Below are 21,671 nucleotides of genomic sequence, written 5' to 3'. Positions count from 1 at the left end.
GAGAGAGAGAGAGAGAGAGAGAGAGAGAGAGAGAGAGAGAGAGAGAGGAACAGTGATCTGTCTGAAGCCCCAGCTACCTTCTCTTCCAGGCTGGAGTCTTTAAACATCAGTGAGAAAGCCTTGATATGCTCTCTTCTCAACTTATCGCCACTCCGTAAGTCGATGGCGCTCTCTATTCGCGTGTTAATCTCCTCGGGACCAGACTGGACATGCAAAGCTTGTGCAAGATGGTTTGGAAGCAGGTTTATGGAATGTCTGGTTAGGGCGGCCAGAGTCTACGGGGGGAAGCACATGCACACAGAATGAACCTGCTCTCCTCTTCGGTTTCATTCAAGTTACAAATGAAAGAGAACAGACACACGGTTACGTTCATTACATTCACAAAAGAAAGAAGAAGAAGACAATTAAGGAAGAAGGGAAGACCACAATGCAACGTCATGCATCTCCCTCTCATTCACAGCTAGTGGAAACTATGCACACGCTGTAACACAGTCTCAGTTGATGTCCACGGCTGTGATCGTAACGGGGAAGGAAAACACACAAAACATGAGAATTAAACAAAATAAAAGCAGAGATGGTGGACAAAAGAACACAGCTGAGAGGAGAGTTGCACCAAATGCAATAAATAGAAATGAGGATGAGCAAATAATCTGTTTATAGACGGGATCCTCCAATAAATAAAAAGAATTCAACTTCCAAAACGTGTTGAAACAAACTCCTAAAGTGCACGATGTTCTCAACCAGGGCAGCCTCGCATGATGTTAATATGCAATATTGTGAAAAGTAATGACAAAAAGGTTCTTTGGTTTACAAGAGTCTCCTCAGGCTTTAATTAACACTTCATCACTTCATCGTCTCTCTGAGAGAAACACGTACTGAAGGTCCTAACCGTCCACACTGATGGTCTGGCATGTGCACCTTTAGTCCATTACATACCCAATGTAAAGCTACACAGACATCGGAGGAGGAGACACATCTGATTGGCTTGTTGAATCACATGTCGTCTGGTCTAGACAAGCCCACAACAAGCTGACTGTGTCCCCGTTAAGAGAACACTGGAGTGGTCCATTGATGCGCTGCGTTCTGGACCCGCCTCACCCACCTGGACCCGCCTGGACCCGCCTCATCTGGACCCGTCTCCAGGTGAGACGGGTCCAGGTGAGACGGCTCCAGGTGAGGCGGGTCCAGGTGAGACGGGTCCAGGTGAGGCGGGTCCAGGTGAGACGGGTCCAGGTGAGACGGGTCCAGGTGAGGCGGGTCCAGGTGAGACGGGTCCAGGTGAGGCGGGTCCAGGTGAGGCGAGTCCAGGTGAGACGGGTCCAGGTGAGACGGGTCCAGGTGAGGCGGGTCCAGGTGAGACGGGTCCAGGTGAGGCGGGTCCAGGTGAGGCGAGTCCAGGTGAGGCGGATCCAGGTGAGGCTCCTGTGCGTCACTGAGAAGCTCTTGAGGTAGAAGTGGTGGAGGTCCCTCGTAAAGGATCGCACTCATTTTCTCAGAGCCGCTGACATTAGCTCTCCACCGCTAGCTGTGAGCTAAAGCAGCCGCGCGGCTACTTTGGACAAATGACCCTTTTGGAGTGTCGGAGCCGACGCTGAGCCGCCAGCCATTAAAGTCCTTCTGACAGGAAAGGGTGACGACGGACGAAGTGTGTGAGGATATTCAACACGTCGCTCTACGACTTCACCTCAGCTCGCTTAATTCAACACTTAACAGATGAAATCCATCACACTGAGATCATTAAAAGTCCATCTGCAGACAGCATGTACAGTATGTGGGTTTATTTGATCAGCCAGGGTCGTTCAGACTGTCACAGTCCGTCTTTACGGGCAGATTAATAAACATTATTGCACATGATGGGGTTATTATTGTTGCAGGTGTCCTTTCCTGCAGAAGGGGGAGGAGCTATAGAGTTTAATGGCCACTTCCTGTGGCGTTAGAAGAGAAAGAGACAGGAAGTCTGTCACTCCCCCGTCTGGAGAACAAGGAACAAGCATATTATATGAGCACGACTATCAGATAGATTCATAATATCAAGTAATTAACACACTTTGACAAGGACTCTTGATTTATCAAATAATATGAAATGGTACACAAAATAAAATATAGACTCCTGCCTGGCTACTAGAGTATTAACTGAGAGCAAATTGGCCATATTTGCTGTGGAAACACAGCAAAGATGAGGGAGAGGGAGCTGGAACTCGACTGCACCTCTGTTGCATATGAATGGGGACGCGTGGCCTGTTTGTCAAATCATTAACATATCCAGAGGAGCCAGAGACAACACACGAGCTTCATTATCATGAAGACAATCAGTATTCAGTGGAATCAGATGACCTCCATTATGTGTTCATGACACGTGGACCTTATAATCTGTTTATTTGGGGATGATGTCAGCTCACTTCTGTGGAGAATACAGTGTTATTATGTGTGAATGTAGCTGTTTTAATCAGAGATCTGCAACCTCAACCGAGCCTGAAGGGCTCATTTCAATACCCACGCTAGTTCAGCTTCAAGCGTAAAATATAGATGTTGCTTTTGAAAATGTCAGTAAAAGAATATTAATGTTGAAGTCATTATGTAGTAAACATTGTAAACATGAGTTTATGGTCTCAATCTCTAGTTTCAAGTCTTCTTCAATACAGCATGATGTTCATTTAGTACATTATGGTCCATTTAGACTCAAACAGACCATAAAGCAGGGGATGCTTTAGGGCGGGGCTACACGGTGATTGACAGGTCTCAACAGCATCTCAACATCACTCCTCCTCAGTCCAGATATGGTCACTTCCTGTTCCCTGGTTGCAAAAAAACAAGATGGCGACGGCCAAAAGCCAAACTTAAGGCTTCAAAATGGAAGTTCACAAACCATTGGGTGACATCATCAAGGACTACGTCCTCTTCTTATATACAGACTATGTTTGAGGTTTCCTGTCTGAATATTAAGGTTGCGTATCGGCAAGAATCTGGTGATACGATACGTGTCATTATAAAAACTGGTAGCTCAAATCAAGCAATCTGATTGGTTCATAGCCGTGATATCATACCCACATACCACTGCAGAGCTTTTTCACTTCCCGTGTCACTCCACGTCTGAGACACAAAAAGCAGGGGGAAACAGCTAGCGTGACTCGGTCCAAACAAGAACAAATCTCCCTAACAGCACCTGTGAAGCTCTCTAATTATACTTCATTATATCTTCTTTGTTTAATCCATAGAAAACAAACAAAAGTAGAGTTGTGCTCGTCCATAGTGGAGTGGAGTGGAATGTGTGGAATCAGGCCCCTGCAGTGAGCTAGCTTTCACACAAATATGTGCCTTATTTTGAAATGTTTCACCAACAGTAGAAATCACAAGCTCCACATGTATACATCCAGCATGCACAGCCAGCACACGTCAGGTTCATCAAAGGGTATTTTAGGGGAAAGTAGGTCGGAAACCATTGACTTGAATCAGAATACTAAATAACTGCTGAAATGCTTTGAACGTCACACACGGATTATTAATCATCAGTAGCTGAGGATGCATTTCTGTTTTGTTTCTTCTCTGTTGAGAAAAGCAACTGTACAGAAATCTGTGTCCACGTACAGAAAGACAATAGTTTGCATCGCGTGACTATTTTCCGACCTGCCCTGATAACATGATTACACATATTGTGCACACTTCACCCTGGTAACTAATCCTGGCACGTCTTCTATCTGCGATGTCCACTTTAACTCAAAATAAAAAGATGTCAGCTGTGTCACATGCTTCGTACTGGACTCCTTGTTGAGACCAGCATGGTATGACACAGATCAAAGAAAAGATGGTGCAACTCTACAGCACAAAGGTGGATCTAATACTCCAAAGGCCACTTAATAACCTCAACAAGGTCCGAGCCCTCAGCCATCCACTCCAGACACGAGGGCTCAAGGGGACGATTGCCAGAGTTATGAGCCGGGCAGCCATGATTGTTTTTGGCGTGCACGGCCCTGAGGAAGCACGCGGCCCAAAGAGCACATGCTTCCATCTCTGACATTTCTCTGTGACTTCGGTGTGATGCTTCTCTGAGCAGTGCTTGGCTGTACGGGGGGGGGGGGGCAGTATGGGGTTACATGTATGATACGGATTAATAATACAACATATTTGTCTTGCGGAAATGCCAACATGTGATGACGGGAAAAGGGCAAGTTTGGCTCACAGTGTGAGCACATACAGTCATGTTTTTCCTGTGCTGGGTGTCTCACATGTGCGGTAGTGTGACGGATTAACTCGTACTTTAGAGCCAGGAAGTATAACTCACTGCAACAGGACTTGTTTGGAACCGGTGCTCTTCAAAGGATCAGAGCAGGCTGTTATGTAAACCACCAAACACGCTGCGGGGCACATGGAGGATCTGGATCAGCACCGTAGTACCAAGTGAAATGTCTTGACAACTATCGGACAGATTGCCTTGAACCTCTGTACATATGAAGGAACGCTGATGAAGTTGTTGATCCCCTGACTCATCATGAGGCATTACCAGCATTTTCACTTGAGTTTCCATCAGCCTCAACTGTTCAAATGAGATTATTTCTAATGTTAGCACGCTGATGGTACAGGGTCACTGCAGTGGTGGAAGAAAAACCAGAAAGACTTACAGACAGTCTGCTCAAAATATATATGATGCTAAACCAAAGATTAGCACAGGAGCAGCCACACTGTCTGTGCAGCGAGTCGTTTCCTGTGATGTGTGAGTATTGCTGATCTATTTCAACACTGATGATTCATACGTGTATCCTAAATGGTTTGTATGATGGATTACGAACTCCTGTCAATTTCTGCTCGCTGCATGCAGACAGTCTCTTTAAAATAAACTTCCGCCTTCACAGGAAACAACTTCGTTATGTTTAGACAACAAACATAGTTAGGTTGAGGAAAAGATCGGTGTTTGTGAGAAAATAAACTAGAAAAGCGGCGTTACTTAAATTCAGAAGTTACGGGACAAATAAATCATCGCTGTCTTCTCGTTTCACTCGGGGAATGAGCAGCGGTCTCCTGGCTCAAAGACCGGTTTCTGTTTGACCCGTGAGGGTCTTTATACTTCCTGATCCTTGAATACGTGGATCGCATAAGAACTGCTTTAGTGGGATATCTACAAAATTACATTAAATTAAGCTACGATCGCTGGATGAGAACAGCCTGGATTCATTCAATGAAGGTCAGATAATAAGCCAATAAAGATAATAGGATCAAAGTTTCATTATTATAATGATAAAAACCCTAAAAAGAAGTAGTAAATTGTAATAATGTAGTAATTGACTCGCGTTGCTGGACTTTTGCAGGAAAACAAATGAGGAGTAACTTAATATCATACCAACTGTTGTACGAGGATACGTTGATTAGTGTTGTGGCCTTCGTTGTGATCCATCTTTTATGTGATCGGGCAAACGGAGGCAGAGGGAAATAGTGTCGGGGGGAGCTGCCATGTGCTCCAGACATTTAAACATTGAACAGGTTTTCTCCAGCAGACGTCTCATAAAGCAGCAGCAACTCAGACAAGAGAACAGAAACGTGAGCAGATGAGTTGGCCTAGATTTCACAGCACACAGACACAGAATAACCGGGTCTTCTGAGGAAACACACAAACATCCTTTTTGAGGTCAAAAGCACTGTGACAGCGCCGTGCATCATGGGAGCCAGCAGGCACACAGCGGAGCGTGAAAGAGGTAAAGACAGAGCCGCTCAGCCAGTCTGTTCTCACTTCTCAGGGCTCGTCTTCCATGACTTGAGACCCGGCGCCTCGTGAATCTTCTGGGTTTGATAGTGACAATCAGTCGTGGATGGATGACCGTTCCCACAAACGCAGTGACGGACAGGATAGAAGGCCATTCGTCCAACGACTACCAGTGGACTTCACAATAAACAGAGATAGTGGTTGGCCTCAGATACTAAATACTGTTATTTATGGCGGTTTATCAGAGCTGTTACCTGGTTACAGGTGATTCATGCAGCCACCTGATGGATCACCTGTCATTACTCTGTATCATATGTCTGCAACCAGCTGTTTACACTTAATGGATTAACTCCGTGTCAATAAACGGTGATCATCTATGATCAAAGATGCCAAACATTCTCCCACTTCTTAAGTGCTTTTCTGTTTTTCTCTGTGCTATAGAATAAATTAATAGAACATTTAGTGAAACAAAGGGTTATCTTCACCATAACATGTCATTCTTGTTTCATGGACGATTCATTTATTATCCTCTCCGCCAGGAGATTATGTATCCGGGCGTATGTGTGCATCTCTCTGTCTTTCCACAGCTGACCTCACAATACTGATGGATCCATCAGCCACATTTTTGTTTGTGCTCATTGTTTGAATGCTCAAGGAGCTCTGGTGGTTGCAATGATTCACGCTTCATTTCATACATTTTATAAAATGGAAGTTAAGCGTGTGTGTTTATGTTGTGTTCACGCCAAACACAATGCAAACTTTTAGCGAAGGCGAGGTTGCACACAAAGTCAATGCAAAGACGAAAAAAGATGCCAATTCCCGCCGGGTCGCTTTCGTAGAAATTTAGAAATTGGAAAAATTGGAGACGTTTTTAAAACCGTTTATTGCAATTGCTACATGCAGTGAATACCGGCTGGTGAAAATCACAGAGCGCTAACAGAGGATGTTATGAAGCATCGACACAACGGCGTTTCTGGGACGTCCACAAGATGTACAAAGCAGCACTAGTGGTTACTTCGCCCGTGGCTAATGAAAAGTTGTCTACACGGAGGTAAATGTCATTCACAGTTGCAGACCACGCAGTGCTTTTTGGGATCTACTGCAGTGACACTCCATTTCATAATTGAACAAAAATAAAATACTCGCTCTCCCTCTCTTTCCCCCTTCTCACTTCCTCTCCGTCTGACTGACGCAGCCTAATATTCTACCTCGATTCCAGTGACGCTGAAAACTGAATCAGACTAACAGGACGGGAGGACAGGGACCCGGAGGACGGAATAACAACAGAAGAGGGAGAAGTTCAGCTCGAGCAGACGACATAAAAGACAATTCAAACCTCCCCCGAGAGTCCTTGGATATGCAAAGAGACGATCTTTGGAATGACGGAGCTGACAGGCTTTCATTGTGCCTGAAACAAAGAAGTGCCACTTGTCACAAAGAAAAAAAAACATTCCTCTGAATCCATAAGCACGATTACATCAACTGCGGGTTGGAGTATTTGTGTTTGTATTGAATTAACTTGGTAAACAAGATAAATGCTGATTAATTGACTCACTATAAACTCTTCCAATATTCTCCCGAAAGCATGCATTACACTGCATTGTTCAGTGTTTCACAAGCTCAGTATCCATATGGCACGTACACTGTGATATCAGAAATAAATTCACTGAAGGCTACCGCTCCAGATCTTTGAGTGTACAAGGATTCACTCACTCTCATATCTAAATGAACATCTCCAGTACACAACCCAGGGCTTTATGACCACCTGCCAACGTATCTGACATGATATTCCGGAGCTAATTGATCTCGCTCCCTGCAGTGGATGTTCCTGATGTGCCGTGGTGACGTTAAACCAGCCCGGAAGAGAAGCAGCAGGTTGTAGAAAAGTCACCGGTTTTGCTTCTGGAGGAGGAACATTTAGTCCTCAGCCAGGCGGCGTGTTTTGCTTTTGGCACTCGGCGTCCGCCATCAGGGGCAGGACGCAACAGCTCGTCCCCTCGGTCCAATCTGGGGATGCAAATGTGGCCTGAATATTCAGCGTTAGCCCCCCCGTTATGTGTGATGACATAACTGAGCGGGAGTGTGTGTGTGGGGGGGGGGGCAGCAGATACCTCCATGTAGAGTCTGTGTGGGCTTGGGACCAAAGTTTGTCTGGAACGAATCCCAGGAGCGTGAATAAACCCTGAACCAGATCTGCGTCATGGAGAACGTCCTGATCTTTGCCAGCTTTGGGTCTTGTTGGGTTTTCATCCATCGATTCTGTTCTCCATGTAATAAAGTAATAAATCTATTTACACATAACCCTTCAAGATCAGAGTTGGGGTCAATGTCCGTATTGGAGGTCCGGTCTGGTGTACTAGCTTACATTGACTAGTTTGAATTGATGAAAACCTGCTGAACCGGCATTTGTCCAGGCCAGTCTCGTTCAGAATTTGTAGCTATACATACAAGAAAATAATGCGCCGTAATTCGTAGATACCCCACAAAATGATTTCCTACGTTATCCACGTAATCCAGAAGGAGGAAGTCTAAAGACCACAAAAGCCCACACAGGGTGGATGGGTCCAATAAACACCAACCTCTCATCTAGCAGACTGCTGCTGGTTCCCCATGTGAACTCTATGTCGATCTATTCGTCACGGTACTTACGTTAACGGAGGCTGCATTGAGTTACACATATGATAGGTTCAAGCTCCATACAGGAAAAATGAGCATCAGGCGAAGGTCAATTAAAGCGCTGTGTTTGCCAAGAAACTTGAACAAATATAATTGTTTGAGGGAGATGTTTTCACAGCAACGTAAAATAGATATTAGAGAGGACAATGCCAATACAAATGTTTTTACTGTAATGAGGCAAGACTGTTTTATATTACTATTATTCTACGGACCGTAACTCACACTTTATTACACAAATACATCCATGAAATTTGACCCATGTCAGGTATTTTAGGAGGTGTGGGCTACTGTGATGAGGTGTGCTTCAATGTCTCGCTCAAAGACACTTCCCATTTTATTCGGAGAGATAAAAGAAATCCACTAGTCTTCAACCCAGTGTGGCAATTCATGTGAAAGAAGACTATGTCCTCCTCTTGTGATCCAGGGATGTCTCACTGAGACAAGTGACGTAAGGGAGCAATCATCTGCATCCTGAGCCTAAGAGTAGCAATGTTCATCAGATGCAAAAAACAGGAACAATGTAAAAACTTCCCGTGATGTCAGAAGTCACAACTATATTTGATTTTTAATGAATGAAAAGACAGAATCAAGGACTTCCTTAACATTGTGAAAACGATGGGTAGCGGCACAGATGCCCTTCAGAACACATGACCGATGATTCATCGATATAGTTTTAGCCCAATTCAACATCATCTGCATAGAAAGCTCTCCCTTTAAAACCATTATTCCCACGAGGGGCCACATGTACAAGGAATGCAGAACATGAAAGAACCCAGAAATTAACCATTAAACCACGAGTCAAAGTAGCAGCAGAGGACACATAGTGAGGACTAATCAATGCTTTCACTGTCACTTTCAGTCGCGGGTCAATGCAAGAATCTTCGGGCCAAACGCAGCACAAAGACTCTCTTTAAAAGTTCAGTTTCTCTGGTATGAACCATCACAACATTTGCCTTTATGTGCACATAGGTAATTAGACATGGTTGGGGATGTTTGAGTCTCCACTTTACAGATCCCACATTCACATCCTTTGCTTCACACGTTATTGTATGTGAGCATTAAATCAAAAAAAAAAAAAGCCGGCAGGCTAGACTTTAAGAAATGACTCAATGTTTCAAAGAATGGATTCAGAGTTTTCTGGCGGCTTAATGGCGGGTATAATGAACGGGCTTCTCCCTCCCTCTATAAAGAAGCCTGAAGTGCTTTCTCCAAAAACCAACCATCTCAGACAAAACACCCAAAATGTCAACGTGACGCCTCCGGGAGCTGATTTGTTGTCAAAGGCAAACGGGAACGCAGACAAATGAAGAGGGGATGAAGAGGCTGTTTTAATGTTGCCACACGATCAGAAGCTCATCTTCCTCACAGACACACAGCGACGCGTTACCACAGAAACACAATCTCTCCGCAGAAAGCCGTCCACTCATTCCCAGGAACAAAACAACAACAAGAAAGGCAAAACAACCAACAAACAGGCGAGATAACTGATCACATGCACTGCAAAAAAACATCCATCTCAAGATCATCCTGCAGTGAGGCTTAAAGTCGACAAAATAAGATTATTTTACTTGACAAACAGCTCAAATGTCCCGGGAGAAGTCACATTTTAACACCATATTTCTAGAAAATCCTGTTTTTTTACCCCCACAATATATATAACAGTTTAATCCACAATTGCAGAACAAGTTTTCTGTTGAGATAGACATTTTCTTCACAGTGTGATGAAGTGCACTACATGACTTGAATTACGAGCAGCGGCGGGACTTACGTTCTGCTTCCCGACAATGTTGTCGAAGGGAAGCTCTGGGCTCCAGGACGCCTCGTTGAAGGTGGTGCTGCTGGCCCGGCGGTCGACCGAACTGGCCGACTCCTTCATGATGTCCTCCGGCAGGCTGAGTGTGCTCTCATCCGGCTGCTTGATAAGGTAGGACTCGATGTTGTGGCGGCGGAGGAAGTCGTTGCGGTCCTTCCCGTGGCCCTCCTCCACCTCGTAGTCGCTGTTCAAACAGTCCAGAGCTGCTTTGGAGATGTGAACCCTCCTGGAAAACCATGACGGGAAGATTTCAGTCAGAGTTATTCGGGCACATTTTAAAATCTTGCTTTAAAGCTGCAATACGTGAATTATTTTGGCCACTAGGGGGCAGAAGAACTCCACAACAAGCTGACTAACATGTTAGGAAACAGCTCATCTCTAGCTGAACTGAAAGGAACTTCTGCCACAAAACTGAGAGTTAAAAGAGGCTAAAAAGCTTCGTAGAGCTGCAGAGTCGGGGAGAATGTGTCAATACGAAAGATCCACGTAATCATGAACCAGGACGTTTAAAAACAGCATAAAACCCACACGGGGCAGTTGGTCGATGGGTCAAACAAAAAACGGGCTTTCCCCCGGGAGATCGCTGTTTATACGCCGTGTGAAACGACAAGTCATTGTAAATGTATTCGTCACATAATTTACACACTGAAGTAACACCGCTTCCGTAGCTATTTTAACCCAAACCATCATCTTAACCTAACCAAGTAGTTTTATTGCCTTAACCTCACTTAGTCAACAAAGAACTAGAAATACCGCCTCTCAGTTGTATGCTTCCAGCCAACCAGTCAGGTTGCAGGTTATTCATGTCTGTCCAAAATCTCATCACTCCATCATTTTATCCTGTCACACATTTGTGTGAAATTGTCATAATAATCATATGAATTCTTGAGTTATGGCCCAAAATGTGTTTTGTGAGGTCACAGTGACTTTTTACCACCAAATTCTAACCAGTTCATCCTTGAGTCCAGGTGGATGTTGGTGCCAAATTTGAATTTCCCCAAGAACTTTGCGGAGATATCGTAATCACGAGATTGGACCGCACGGTCAGAAATACATTGTCTCTGGCCAAAACACCAAACGTGCACACACATGGTAAGACATCACAAAATGTTTAATAAACGTAGTATAGGAACAACGACCACGCCCTGAACATATCTCATTTCCTCCGCACAAAGTATTTACGCACAACTGACCCATTGAGTTCCTCTTGACTCAGCTTCAACATCCCTCCCCCCAACCTCTTTATCTTTCTATATTTCTTCCTCCCTCTTTATCTCTACCTCTCACATGATTACAGGAACCTGAAGAGTCTCCACTCCCCCAGTTCCCACCAGTCACCAGACGTCAGCGGTCCATCACGGCTCATCATTCATTACTTATCCTACATCCTAGAACCCTCATCCCTTCATCCCATGACCCTTATCCCTTTATCCCTTCCCTTCATCCCTTTAACCCTTACCCTACATTCCTTTACCCAACAACCATTTGAAACCTGTATCGTTATTAGCCTGTTATTAGCCTGTTTTTTAAGAAATATGGAATCGGGGGTGTCACCATAGGTTACCCAAAAGTTGCCAAACTCATGCTAAAGGGTGGTGGTTAGGCACTTACTTCTAATGGTTAAGGTTGGGCATTGAACTACAATGGTTAAGGTTAGGCATTGACCATCTAGACATGACCGTCACCACAACCAAAACGTCTGTGGTGCAATGCTGACCGTGCACCTTTTCTGCGTATCATTTTCATCAGATTCATCTCTCTTACCGTGTTTCCTTTCTGTTTAAAGGTTAAACACCCCGCTCTGAAAGTCTTAAATCTTTTGGGTTTTCTCACCCTGGGATCCCTCCAGACTCCAGCTTGTTGGCGATGTCCACGTCCCAGGACCAGACGTCAAACTGCCACTTCCTGAGTCCCAACACACCGCACAGCACGGAGCCCGAGTGGATCCCGATACGCATGTCGATGTCGTGTTTCGTACGGGATCTCACATATCTGGAAGAAAGAAAAGAAATCAACATCAGAAGGATCAAGCTGTCTTTCTTACAACAAACATTACATTTTGACTTAGGTTTAGTGCCTTGCTCAAGGACAGCTGGACAAGAAGATGAACTACCAACCCTCCGATTAATAGCCAACCTGCTCTTTCTGCAGCTTCATTATGATTGATAATTCATTATAAATTAGTCATAATTGGTATAAAACATGCAAAGACATGATGTGGTCCTTTTAAATTGAATACAACTAATAATAGGGTTTAATCTTGTAATTCAAATTCATCTTTAAATTGTTAAAGTAATGATGTATGAACGTGAAAATTAATATTTAATAATGAGCATGTATATTTTAGTACAGTATAATAAATGTATGTATTTAGTTTGTCTCTTTGGGCAGATGTTCGGTCTGTTCCACGGGTAACTTTAGGTCACTGTGCATTAATTCAGCAAATGAATATCCATGAAAGTTGACCTTTGCAGAAACAGAACACAGATAGCACTGACGGAAAAACATTGTTCATTAATTCACCAAGAAATGAGCACGACACATTTCACGCGTATCAGCGAGCCCGACACAAACAGGTGGAAAACATTTTCAGCAGGCTTCTCACACTCATTAATACATTTGTTTCTCATTTCATACGTTATTATCCCCGAACACACTAAAAGCAGAATGAACTGGAGCTGATAAAAGTCTGTGAAGAGCAAATAGGGGCTGTCACGCCCATCCCCGCCTCGCGGCCTCATTTCATGCTTCATAAAAGAAGCATGAATGCGAGGTGAAATGCATCCTGGGAGTTTGTGACAGGTGCTTGAAGTCAGTCGACTGCCGACGACACCAGAGGCTAGCAATTAAGTCAGACAAACTGCAGTTAGTCATGACGAAGATAATGATGATGATACTTAATTAACTCAGCGGGGAAGTTTGTCACCTCCCCGTGGAGGTCAGAGGTCAGCACCACAACCAACACTAACTACGTATGAGGCTCTTCATTGACCGGATAAGAATCACTATCACCCCTCACTAAGCTCCGCCCCTCGCTGCTACTCTATCAAGCTGTCAGAGCTACGTTACCATGGAGCCCACACTGTCACTAACTGGACTCCCTGAAGAAATGTTATCGTATTATTTGGAAAAATTAAATGTGATTTAAGAGAAGCAGACAGAAAGGTCTACAATATGTGTTTGAAGGATAAATCCAGGATTTCAAACGGATTCATCAGTGGAAACAAGTTAAACAGATAAAGACAGAAGCTAAAGCTACAGATCGCAGAGTAAAAGTGAAATGAAGGAACAGCACACTTCCTCTTTATTCACTATGACAATCATCACAATACATTCACTTTACCTTCAGTAGCTAGCGTAACAAAGAAGTGCTAACACTAGTTCATGATGCGCTAACTTACTCTGCTGATGTTAGCTCCACAAGTTTTTACGTAGAAACGTAACGTTTTGGAAACGTATATCTCGACCCCCAAAACGGGACACCCTGGAGGGGTGAGGCCAACCACGTTCACAATCTCAGTGAAGCGTGTTAGCATGCTAACATAAGCTAATTAGCACTTCACACAAAGTGCTGCTGACGCTGTTGAAATTAAACTTTGACAGGATGATGTTGTATATGAAAATCTAAGGGACAATCTCTCGTGTGAGAAATGCATGTCTGCATCGCATTCCATAGCAATCCATCCGATAGTGAGACACTTCACTCAATACCACAAATGTCAACCTGCTGATGGTTCTACAGGAGAAGTCAGGGGATCACCTGACTGACCCACCATTGCCATCCTTAGACCACAAGCATGGCAGAAAAATGATATGCCATACATTTTCCACCCAAAACCACGAGTCTGCACTTTTATCAGCTTTCACTGAGTCCCAACAAGGAAACTCTAAACATCAAGGGGAATAAAGTGGTGTAAATATGGAGAAGGAGATCAAACAACAGTGCAACATGTCTCACCTGCTCGGTACTCATGTTTGACCTCAGGGATTTGAAGAGGAACATTGCACCTTGTTATGCATTAGTGGTGTGGATGAATGAGGCAATAGACCTCTTTGTTAGTTTTTTTGTTCACCGTCGTTATTAGCTCACATTCTTGTAAACAGGAATGTCATCGTCAAAAGAATACAAAATGATGATCCACTCGGAGACCGAACTCAACTAGCTCTACTAACTGATCACGCAACAAAATGCTTATTATCATTTGCCTTTTTTTTTGCGACATTTTAAAAGTTCTGTCCACAACTGAAAAGAAACACATCTTTTGATAGATGTAGGTCACCAACACTCTGCGTCCACAAAGATCATTTCATACGGTGAGTAGCTTCATCCAATCCTTTAGGTGTAGCTCACAAGCTGCAGACACCGGGTCCAATCATAGGTGTAGTTATAACTTCTGTCCGTCTGCAGCGTTTCGGACATCTGATGAACCTGCAGATTCATGCATCTGTTATTCAAATGTGATCTTGTCACCGGTACACCAACACCAGCACAGCATTCTTATGAACACCTGCAGACGTCTGTTGCCACCTGCAGACGTTACAGCAGATATACTGTAGAAGAAAATGTACCAAGCTGCACTTCTGCAGCACAAAGTGGTCGCCTGTAAGCAGCTCACCATATTGACTTAATAGTGTACAGTACAAATCTCACAGCTTATCCATCACTAATCCCTCCTTTCCCTCTAAAGATCAGTCCTCCTCTCCTCCATCAATGTCATGCTGAAAGTGATGCAACGGCACCAAAATACAACAAAGCAGATAATCGAAATGAAAACGCCCTCAGGCTGTAAGAGCACAAACTCCAGGGTCAGCTGTACCTTCATTTCTGCTGCGTACCTCCTCTCCCACATGAACTGAAGTCAGTCATGTGCCCTGATTCATGAGCTTATGAGATCTGTAAATCCCTGCTGTGTAATTTCTAAAATATGACACCATCACTGAAAATATTTGTTTCCCTCGCGTCTCCATGATTGTTACGTGATGAGGGTGAACCTTGTGACTCTACAGATTGTTTGTGACTGATGTTCTGCAGAAACACAGCCGGGGGCCAAATTCTTGAAAAATGCAAATCCTGCAGGGGAGCTGCTTTCAGATCACAGACCTGGCATACCGAGCGCTGTGAGGAAATGAGATAAAAAAAGTGTACGGATAAAAGCACTGCCGTCCAATAGCTCGAGGGGGAAAGTTACATATTAAGACCATTTGTTCAGGGTAGCAGGAAAACAGTGTCCTCTAAACTCTGAGAGAACTGCAGCTGAAACAGAAGTTAAATAAGGCTTTGTCTATTATAATGTGTAATCTTCACAGATACATTAATTGGAAAACAAAACGTTGTACCATGTTTCATACGTTGGGCGAGTATGAGGTGAAAGAGACATGCAACAGGAACAGCAGGACGTTAGTTCATGTCGTGGCTTCTGATTGGCTTATAAACACGGTCAGCAGTCGGTGACATAGAGCAGTCTGTCTCCTGATAATAACGTTTCCATTCCTGGTCAGCTGAGGTTCGCGTAGGGAGGAGGTCGAGGTGGATGGATCGGTCAAACAAAGAGGACTTTACAAATTACAAACAAACTAAAGACCCAACAATCGTTGACGTGTTTGAGTCTGCAGGGAAGCGTTGGACCCACCAGAGTCTCCATCCCTACGGTAAAAGATATTAACAACCACGGCAACACTATGGAGGAGGACGGTACCTGATGGTCTTGATCATGCTGAGGCCCATCTCCACACAGCAGTGGGCGTGGTCCTGTCTGGGCTCAGGTAGACCCGACACACAGTAGTAACAGTCTCCCAGGATCTTTATACGTAGACAGTGGTTCTCCTGCAACAGACCAGTCACATCAGTGCATCTCTGGCAGCAATTGTTAAAAAACACAGCGTGCAATAAATCAATATATAGTTAACCTCACAACAGAAGACCACGAGACATGAGATATGACATTCATGATGGAAAATAGAAACACAGAGAAGTGGCAACTAACAAATTCCAATTTGTGTTTGTTCTGCATTAACTGTGAGATACTGCTCGGCCAAGCACGACAGTCTGAAACGCTCCTCAGTCTAATATCAGACCAACAGTCGGACAGAGTTGAATGTTGAATCAATTATTCGCTCTGTTGTTTGAATGAAATATTCATCTGGCTGATGCAATTTCTTTATTTAGCTTTCACGAGCGGTGGAAGTCCTGAAAGGCCTTCAGAAAGATAGAAAACCCCATCAGGGGGAAAAGTGCTGTCATGACTTATTTTTGACAAGACGTAGAAGCAAACTTTATGAGATAGTTAAGATGCCACACTTCTTAAGATGAAACACAATTCAAACATTACATGAGAACAGATCCTACATGTTGTATCTTTAGCTGATACTTTAATCTTGGGTACTTGAAGGTCTTGGAAAACAGTTATTTAAATGCATGAGTTAAAAATACAGTATTTAATACAGAGACCAGAGACTGCAATTCACAATAAAGACAATATTTCCCAAACCTGAGCTGAGTAGTTTTAGTTGCCTAATCTTGACCCAAACCCTGAACACAGATCACAAAATGGTCATCGGAGTCATATTTGGAAAGACTACGGTCGTTGTGGAAGACACACATGTCACGCTAACTACTTCTGTTGAACGATAGATTATAGAAATAACTGTGATAAAAGATAAGACCACTTTATGCCGCTGATATAATGAAAACACAAAAGCATAATAATGCAAGTAAATTCTTTCAAAGACTAATCACCTTTTAATTCTTAGAAAAATATTCAGATGTTGGAATTGGAATGTAAATAAATAAGTAAAACCATAAATAAATAAAAACAATTGAGGACTCCAATGACCGTGCTGTTTATTCTGGCTTCATGTTGGTTCAAATGTTGACATTCTTATGTAAACTCAACAGGCAATATCCAGGTCACGCCCATATATGGTGTGATAAGAAGAATAAACCCCACAAGAGGTCATGTCCATATATGGTGTGATAAGAAGAATAAACCCCACAAGAGTTCATGTCCATATATGGTGTGATATTTACACAACATACAATAAAAATGGAGGTTTTGTCCATAAATGTACGATAAGTGGATGAAGTGAAAATTATTAAGATTGTGTCCATATATCGTACAATACGTGAAAAACGTTATTATCGTGATAGAACTATTCACTGTGAGGACTTGTTGGTTCACCCATGAATACATTTTGCTCCAAACTAAATGGAACAATGAGTTTAAACTGACAACAGCTGTAATGTAGCTCTAAAGCCTGAGTGTGTGTTTGTGGTTGAAAACTTATAGGACAAAAATGAGCAATGAAAGAAGTAGAACTGACACATGGACGTGATGTCTTAAAGCTACATCACTTACGTGTGCGAGGCGGTCGAAGCGTGCAAAGAGTTCATTCAACATTCGCACCAGCTCCTGCGCTGACAGCGTCGTGGAGAGGTTCGTGAAGCCTTTAACATCTGCGAAAAGAATGCTGAATAAAAGTCGGAAATGTCACTTTAATATCCAGGTCAGTGCTTTAAAACCATCCAAATATAATATTTAAAGGAATACTTCGACCTCAGAATGACCATAATACATCCTCGTATGTTACCGTGAACTCTTGAAGATGGTGAACGTGGAATTAAAAACTGAGAAAAGTCTTGATTCATTTCAGTAAATGAGGGCCATGTTTAGAAGAAGCACAACTCTATTAATCTTTTGTTCAGGTTTAACGTTGTTCTTTTTCATGTGCTCGGTCCGTGGGGTAGAAATATACTTGCTGCTTACTTGCCCCTATACAAATAGTTTTATTTATTCCTTATGTATGTATTATTTTCAATTAATTTTGGACTCTCTGTTTACCGTGGAAACATGAGAGAGAAACACGGGGCGGGTAACGGATACACAAACGGTCATTTTGTGGTGAAGTATTCCGTTAAGCTACTGAAACATAACTGTCAACATGAAGTCCTGTTTTTACGTTACAGTCTTGAACACATGAGAAACTTTCCTTTCTAACAAGTCTCAAACTAATTCACTCAAGTACACTTAATTGACTCTTTATTGCCAAATATTTGAACTTGTTTTGTTTAGTTTTTCACAGGTTGCACTTTATTGTTATTATCTTGAAAAGATATTCAGTAAAAAACAGGTGAATTGCAGCCACAATAAGTTATTCTTTGACAAATATTAGTTATGTTCTGCACAGATAGAACTTTATTTGCATTGTTCTAACAAAGTGATTGCACATTGTGTTTGTTTTTGTCTGATGGAGCAATCTGCTTTACTTGAAAGTGATTGCAATTTTCTTTATTCTATTATTTGAAAAAGCACAGATGGAGGAGTCACAAAGTTCAACATGGACCATTTTGTTCCTATTGTGTTGGGGCGGTGGGGCATGAACATGTGTCTTCCTCCAAAGTGGGGCGTGACAGAAAACGTTTGAGAAGCACCGCTGTAGGCGGAGATGTCATCAACCTCTCACCTGGAAACACCTGTGATTGTAGTTGGCACTGATTTTCTATGTTGTCAATATATGGATCATTTTAAGAGACTCTTGCCAGCCAATCAGTCTTTACTGCAGCTGTGAATGTCAAGCTATTTATCTGTCTATTATTCTCTGGTGTGGACTCACAGCCTCACTTCTGAGAAACACAACATGTCTTATAAACACAACTGGAATGCTCTGAAAGGTCTCACAGACTTCCTCCCCTCCCCCGTAGATCACAACCCGACTAGCTCACCTGACATTCTCGTAGCGGTGGATGTAGATTCTGTGAAACTGCTGCTGGAGGTGTTCGTCCTCTACATTTGTCATGTCGTTGATCATTTCTAAAACTACAAAACGTGGCAGGACTGATAACACCAGTCTCTCCTGTGGGGGAGAAACACAAAAACAATATTATTAGTTCTCTGAAGCAACAAAGAAGACGAATAACGATCATATATTTGGATGTATACTGAAAATGGCATAACTAAACATTTGCACCGCTAAAATATCCTTCTTATGAAGTCATTTTTGTTGAAAAAATCGGCCACTGCCCGGTGATCATGTTAACCTGTTTTCAATATTAATCTACTTGTATAATTGTTCTTGCATTAAACATAAGTTTTTTTTTGTTTTAAAGAAAACAAGAATTTTATAGTATGTGCAATTATATGTAATAAATACACACACACTCACACACAATAATGGATGAATTTAAGATTGTTTTTGCTGCAAAGTGCCACTTTGAGTTAGTAATTTAAAAACAGATATATGTATATTGTACATTTCCTCAGAGTAAAGTGTTATACTGTGAATCACAGATTAAGAGCAATGAGGAATTAAACACAGATTATTAAACAAGCAAACATGAGTAAAAGAATCTTGTAAAAACACATTACATAAAGGCCTGTCTGTGAGAAATATTTCATAAGATGAGTCTGCCAGCCTAAGCTCCAGGAGCAGGATCCTCCAAAGCCTCCAGGCCCACAGAAACAACACTAACAACCAAATCTGTCGTGCGCTTTGTTCTACTGACGCAGTTCCACTTGGCAAAAGCAGAAACAGATTTGGAGTGGGAGCCATGCAGAGTCCCTCGGTACTTTTTGGCCTCGGGGATCTGCTCAGGCATCCGCCTCCTTCAGACACTCAACACATTCAAACCAAGAATCAAGAGATTATTCAATCTCAGAACCCACCGGCTATCAGTCTGACAGCCGTTTAGCCTCTGGGGGCACCAGACAATATGTCGTGGGTTCCGGTGAGCCAGCGGATATCTGAGGCAACATCTATATACCAAGAGCTCTCTGCTTGTCTGTGTCTGTTTGTGTGTGTCCAGGTCTGCCACACTAACTTATAATGTTACCACCGCCAAAATACCTCCACGTCCGCTACGTGTATTTCACCGGTGTTTGTGACTACGAGTAGCCGGACTTAGGATGTGTGATACAATGAAGTCATGGCAGGTCAATCGTTGAGGACCCGAGGAAGCGAAAGGTTGATTGTTACGTTTATTGTCTCGATAAAGCTGCAAGCAGCAACACCACAGGCCAAGCACTCGGCCCGCTCTGAACAGGCTGCAAATATTAAGCTAAATCAGCGCTAGACGATAACCGAGAGGTTCCAAGACTACATTTCGGCCAACGCGTAAATAGCACATCTTGTACCAAGAGGCAACCCAAAGTGCTGACAGATTACACAAGAAACACACGATACAATCAATTATAACACACAGAATAACAACAACCAAGATTTAAAGGAACACTTTTTTAAAAAGCAAAGGTAAACAGGTAGGACCTTTGCTTGGATTTGCTCGTCATCATCATCTCTAGTCTTACTCCTCGGACTAAAAACAGAAACCAGAAAATCTGAACGCCTCCGATTCCAAAATCTTCTCGTTCTGTTGCCGGAGGATGTGTATCGGTTTATAGTGATTATGAAGTTTCTCCACTCATAAAGCCTTTCAGTGATGTCAGTGCACAACATCTTAATCTTATCTTGGTGCTTCACACCAACAGAAGGACACACATCTAATAACTGCCAAGAATCGAAACTCGTCAATTTGTCCATTATTGAGTCCTGAGACTTGACTGGTTGTAATCAAATGAAGGTAGACAACGTTTCATCTGTTACACAACAAATCAACATGTTTCATTTGTCTTTTTAGATCAGAACAGCAGACTTGAACAGTTTGAAGAGAAGTCGTCTAGAAATGTGAATTTGTCGGAGTCGTAATAGAAAACTGGATTATGAACTTGGACAATGAGTAGAGTGTCATTTATTTATTCACTGATTCAAGGACGTCTTTTGTCAGGAAAGTAGAATGAAAAAAAATAAACATAAAAATATGAGATAATTATTGTAATCGTATTACAGACTGTAGTGTTTTCATCCAACCTTCTGCGAACTCAGTGAAACTGCATAATGCTGTCGGAGAGCCTCTTCAGAGACAGAAAGAGAGAGAGACAGAGAGAGAGAGATAGAGAGAGAGAGACAGACAGCAATAGACACACAGACAGACAGAGAGAGAGAGAGACAGAGAGAGAGAGATAGAGAGAGAGAGACAGAGAGAGAGACAGACAGCAATAGACACACAGACAGACAGAGAGAGAGAGAGAGACAGCATCATCTGTTCCATTCACTCTTCACTAAAACCAAACTCGTTCATTATTGTCACACTGAATGAAAACCAATGATTCTGTTCCTTTGTTGCCTCCCTTGAGGGGTCTGTATATTTATTGGTCCAGTTGTGGGGTCCAATTTGATACAAAACATCTGATTGGTAAAAACAGTACTCTCTAGTTTGATGTCTGGGGAAACTGTACTGATTTGTTCTGAAAAAAACGTCATCATTTTCAGATTTTTCTGACATGCACATGACACACTTTTCCATCGTGACATCACCCATTGGTTTGTGACGTCGTCATCTTGGATTACGGCCATCGCCATGTTGTTTTTTGCAATCAATGAACGGAAGTTGCCGTATCTGGACTGAGGAGGAGTGACGTAGAGACGCCATATACGTCTCTG

The 21,671-nt window shown here is 42.8% G+C and overlaps 1 protein-coding gene across 1 annotated transcript in view; it reads right to left on the bottom strand.

The window, feature by feature from the left end:
• The window catches only part of adcy8 (adenylate cyclase 8 (brain)), a 41,565-nt gene extending 20,487 nt beyond the window's left edge, over positions 1-21,078 (bottom strand). The window contains exons 1-5 of the mRNA XM_031877173.1: positions 18,901-21,078; positions 17,537-17,648; positions 15,878-16,005; positions 12,015-12,173; positions 10,137-10,407 (exon numbers count right to left, since the gene is read on the bottom strand). Coding sequence (XP_031733033.1) covers positions 10,137-10,407; positions 12,015-12,173; positions 15,878-16,005; positions 17,537-17,648; positions 18,901-18,986 — 756 coding nt within the window. The 5' untranslated portion in view covers positions 18,987-21,078. The remainder of the gene's footprint in view (positions 1-10,136; positions 10,408-12,014; positions 12,174-15,877; positions 16,006-17,536; positions 17,649-18,900) is intronic.
• Between the last annotated feature and the right edge of the window lie 593 nt (positions 21,079-21,671).

Source organism: Anarrhichthys ocellatus, unplaced genomic scaffold, assembly GCF_004355925.1.
Source record: "Anarrhichthys ocellatus isolate YVR2014 unplaced genomic scaffold, GSC_Weel_1.0 scaffold128, whole genome shotgun sequence".
Classification (NCBI taxonomy): domain Eukaryota; kingdom Metazoa; phylum Chordata; class Actinopteri; order Perciformes; family Anarhichadidae; genus Anarrhichthys; species Anarrhichthys ocellatus.
The sequence above is the reverse complement of the archived record's forward strand: the minus strand, read 5'-3'. Positions and strand labels throughout refer to the sequence as shown.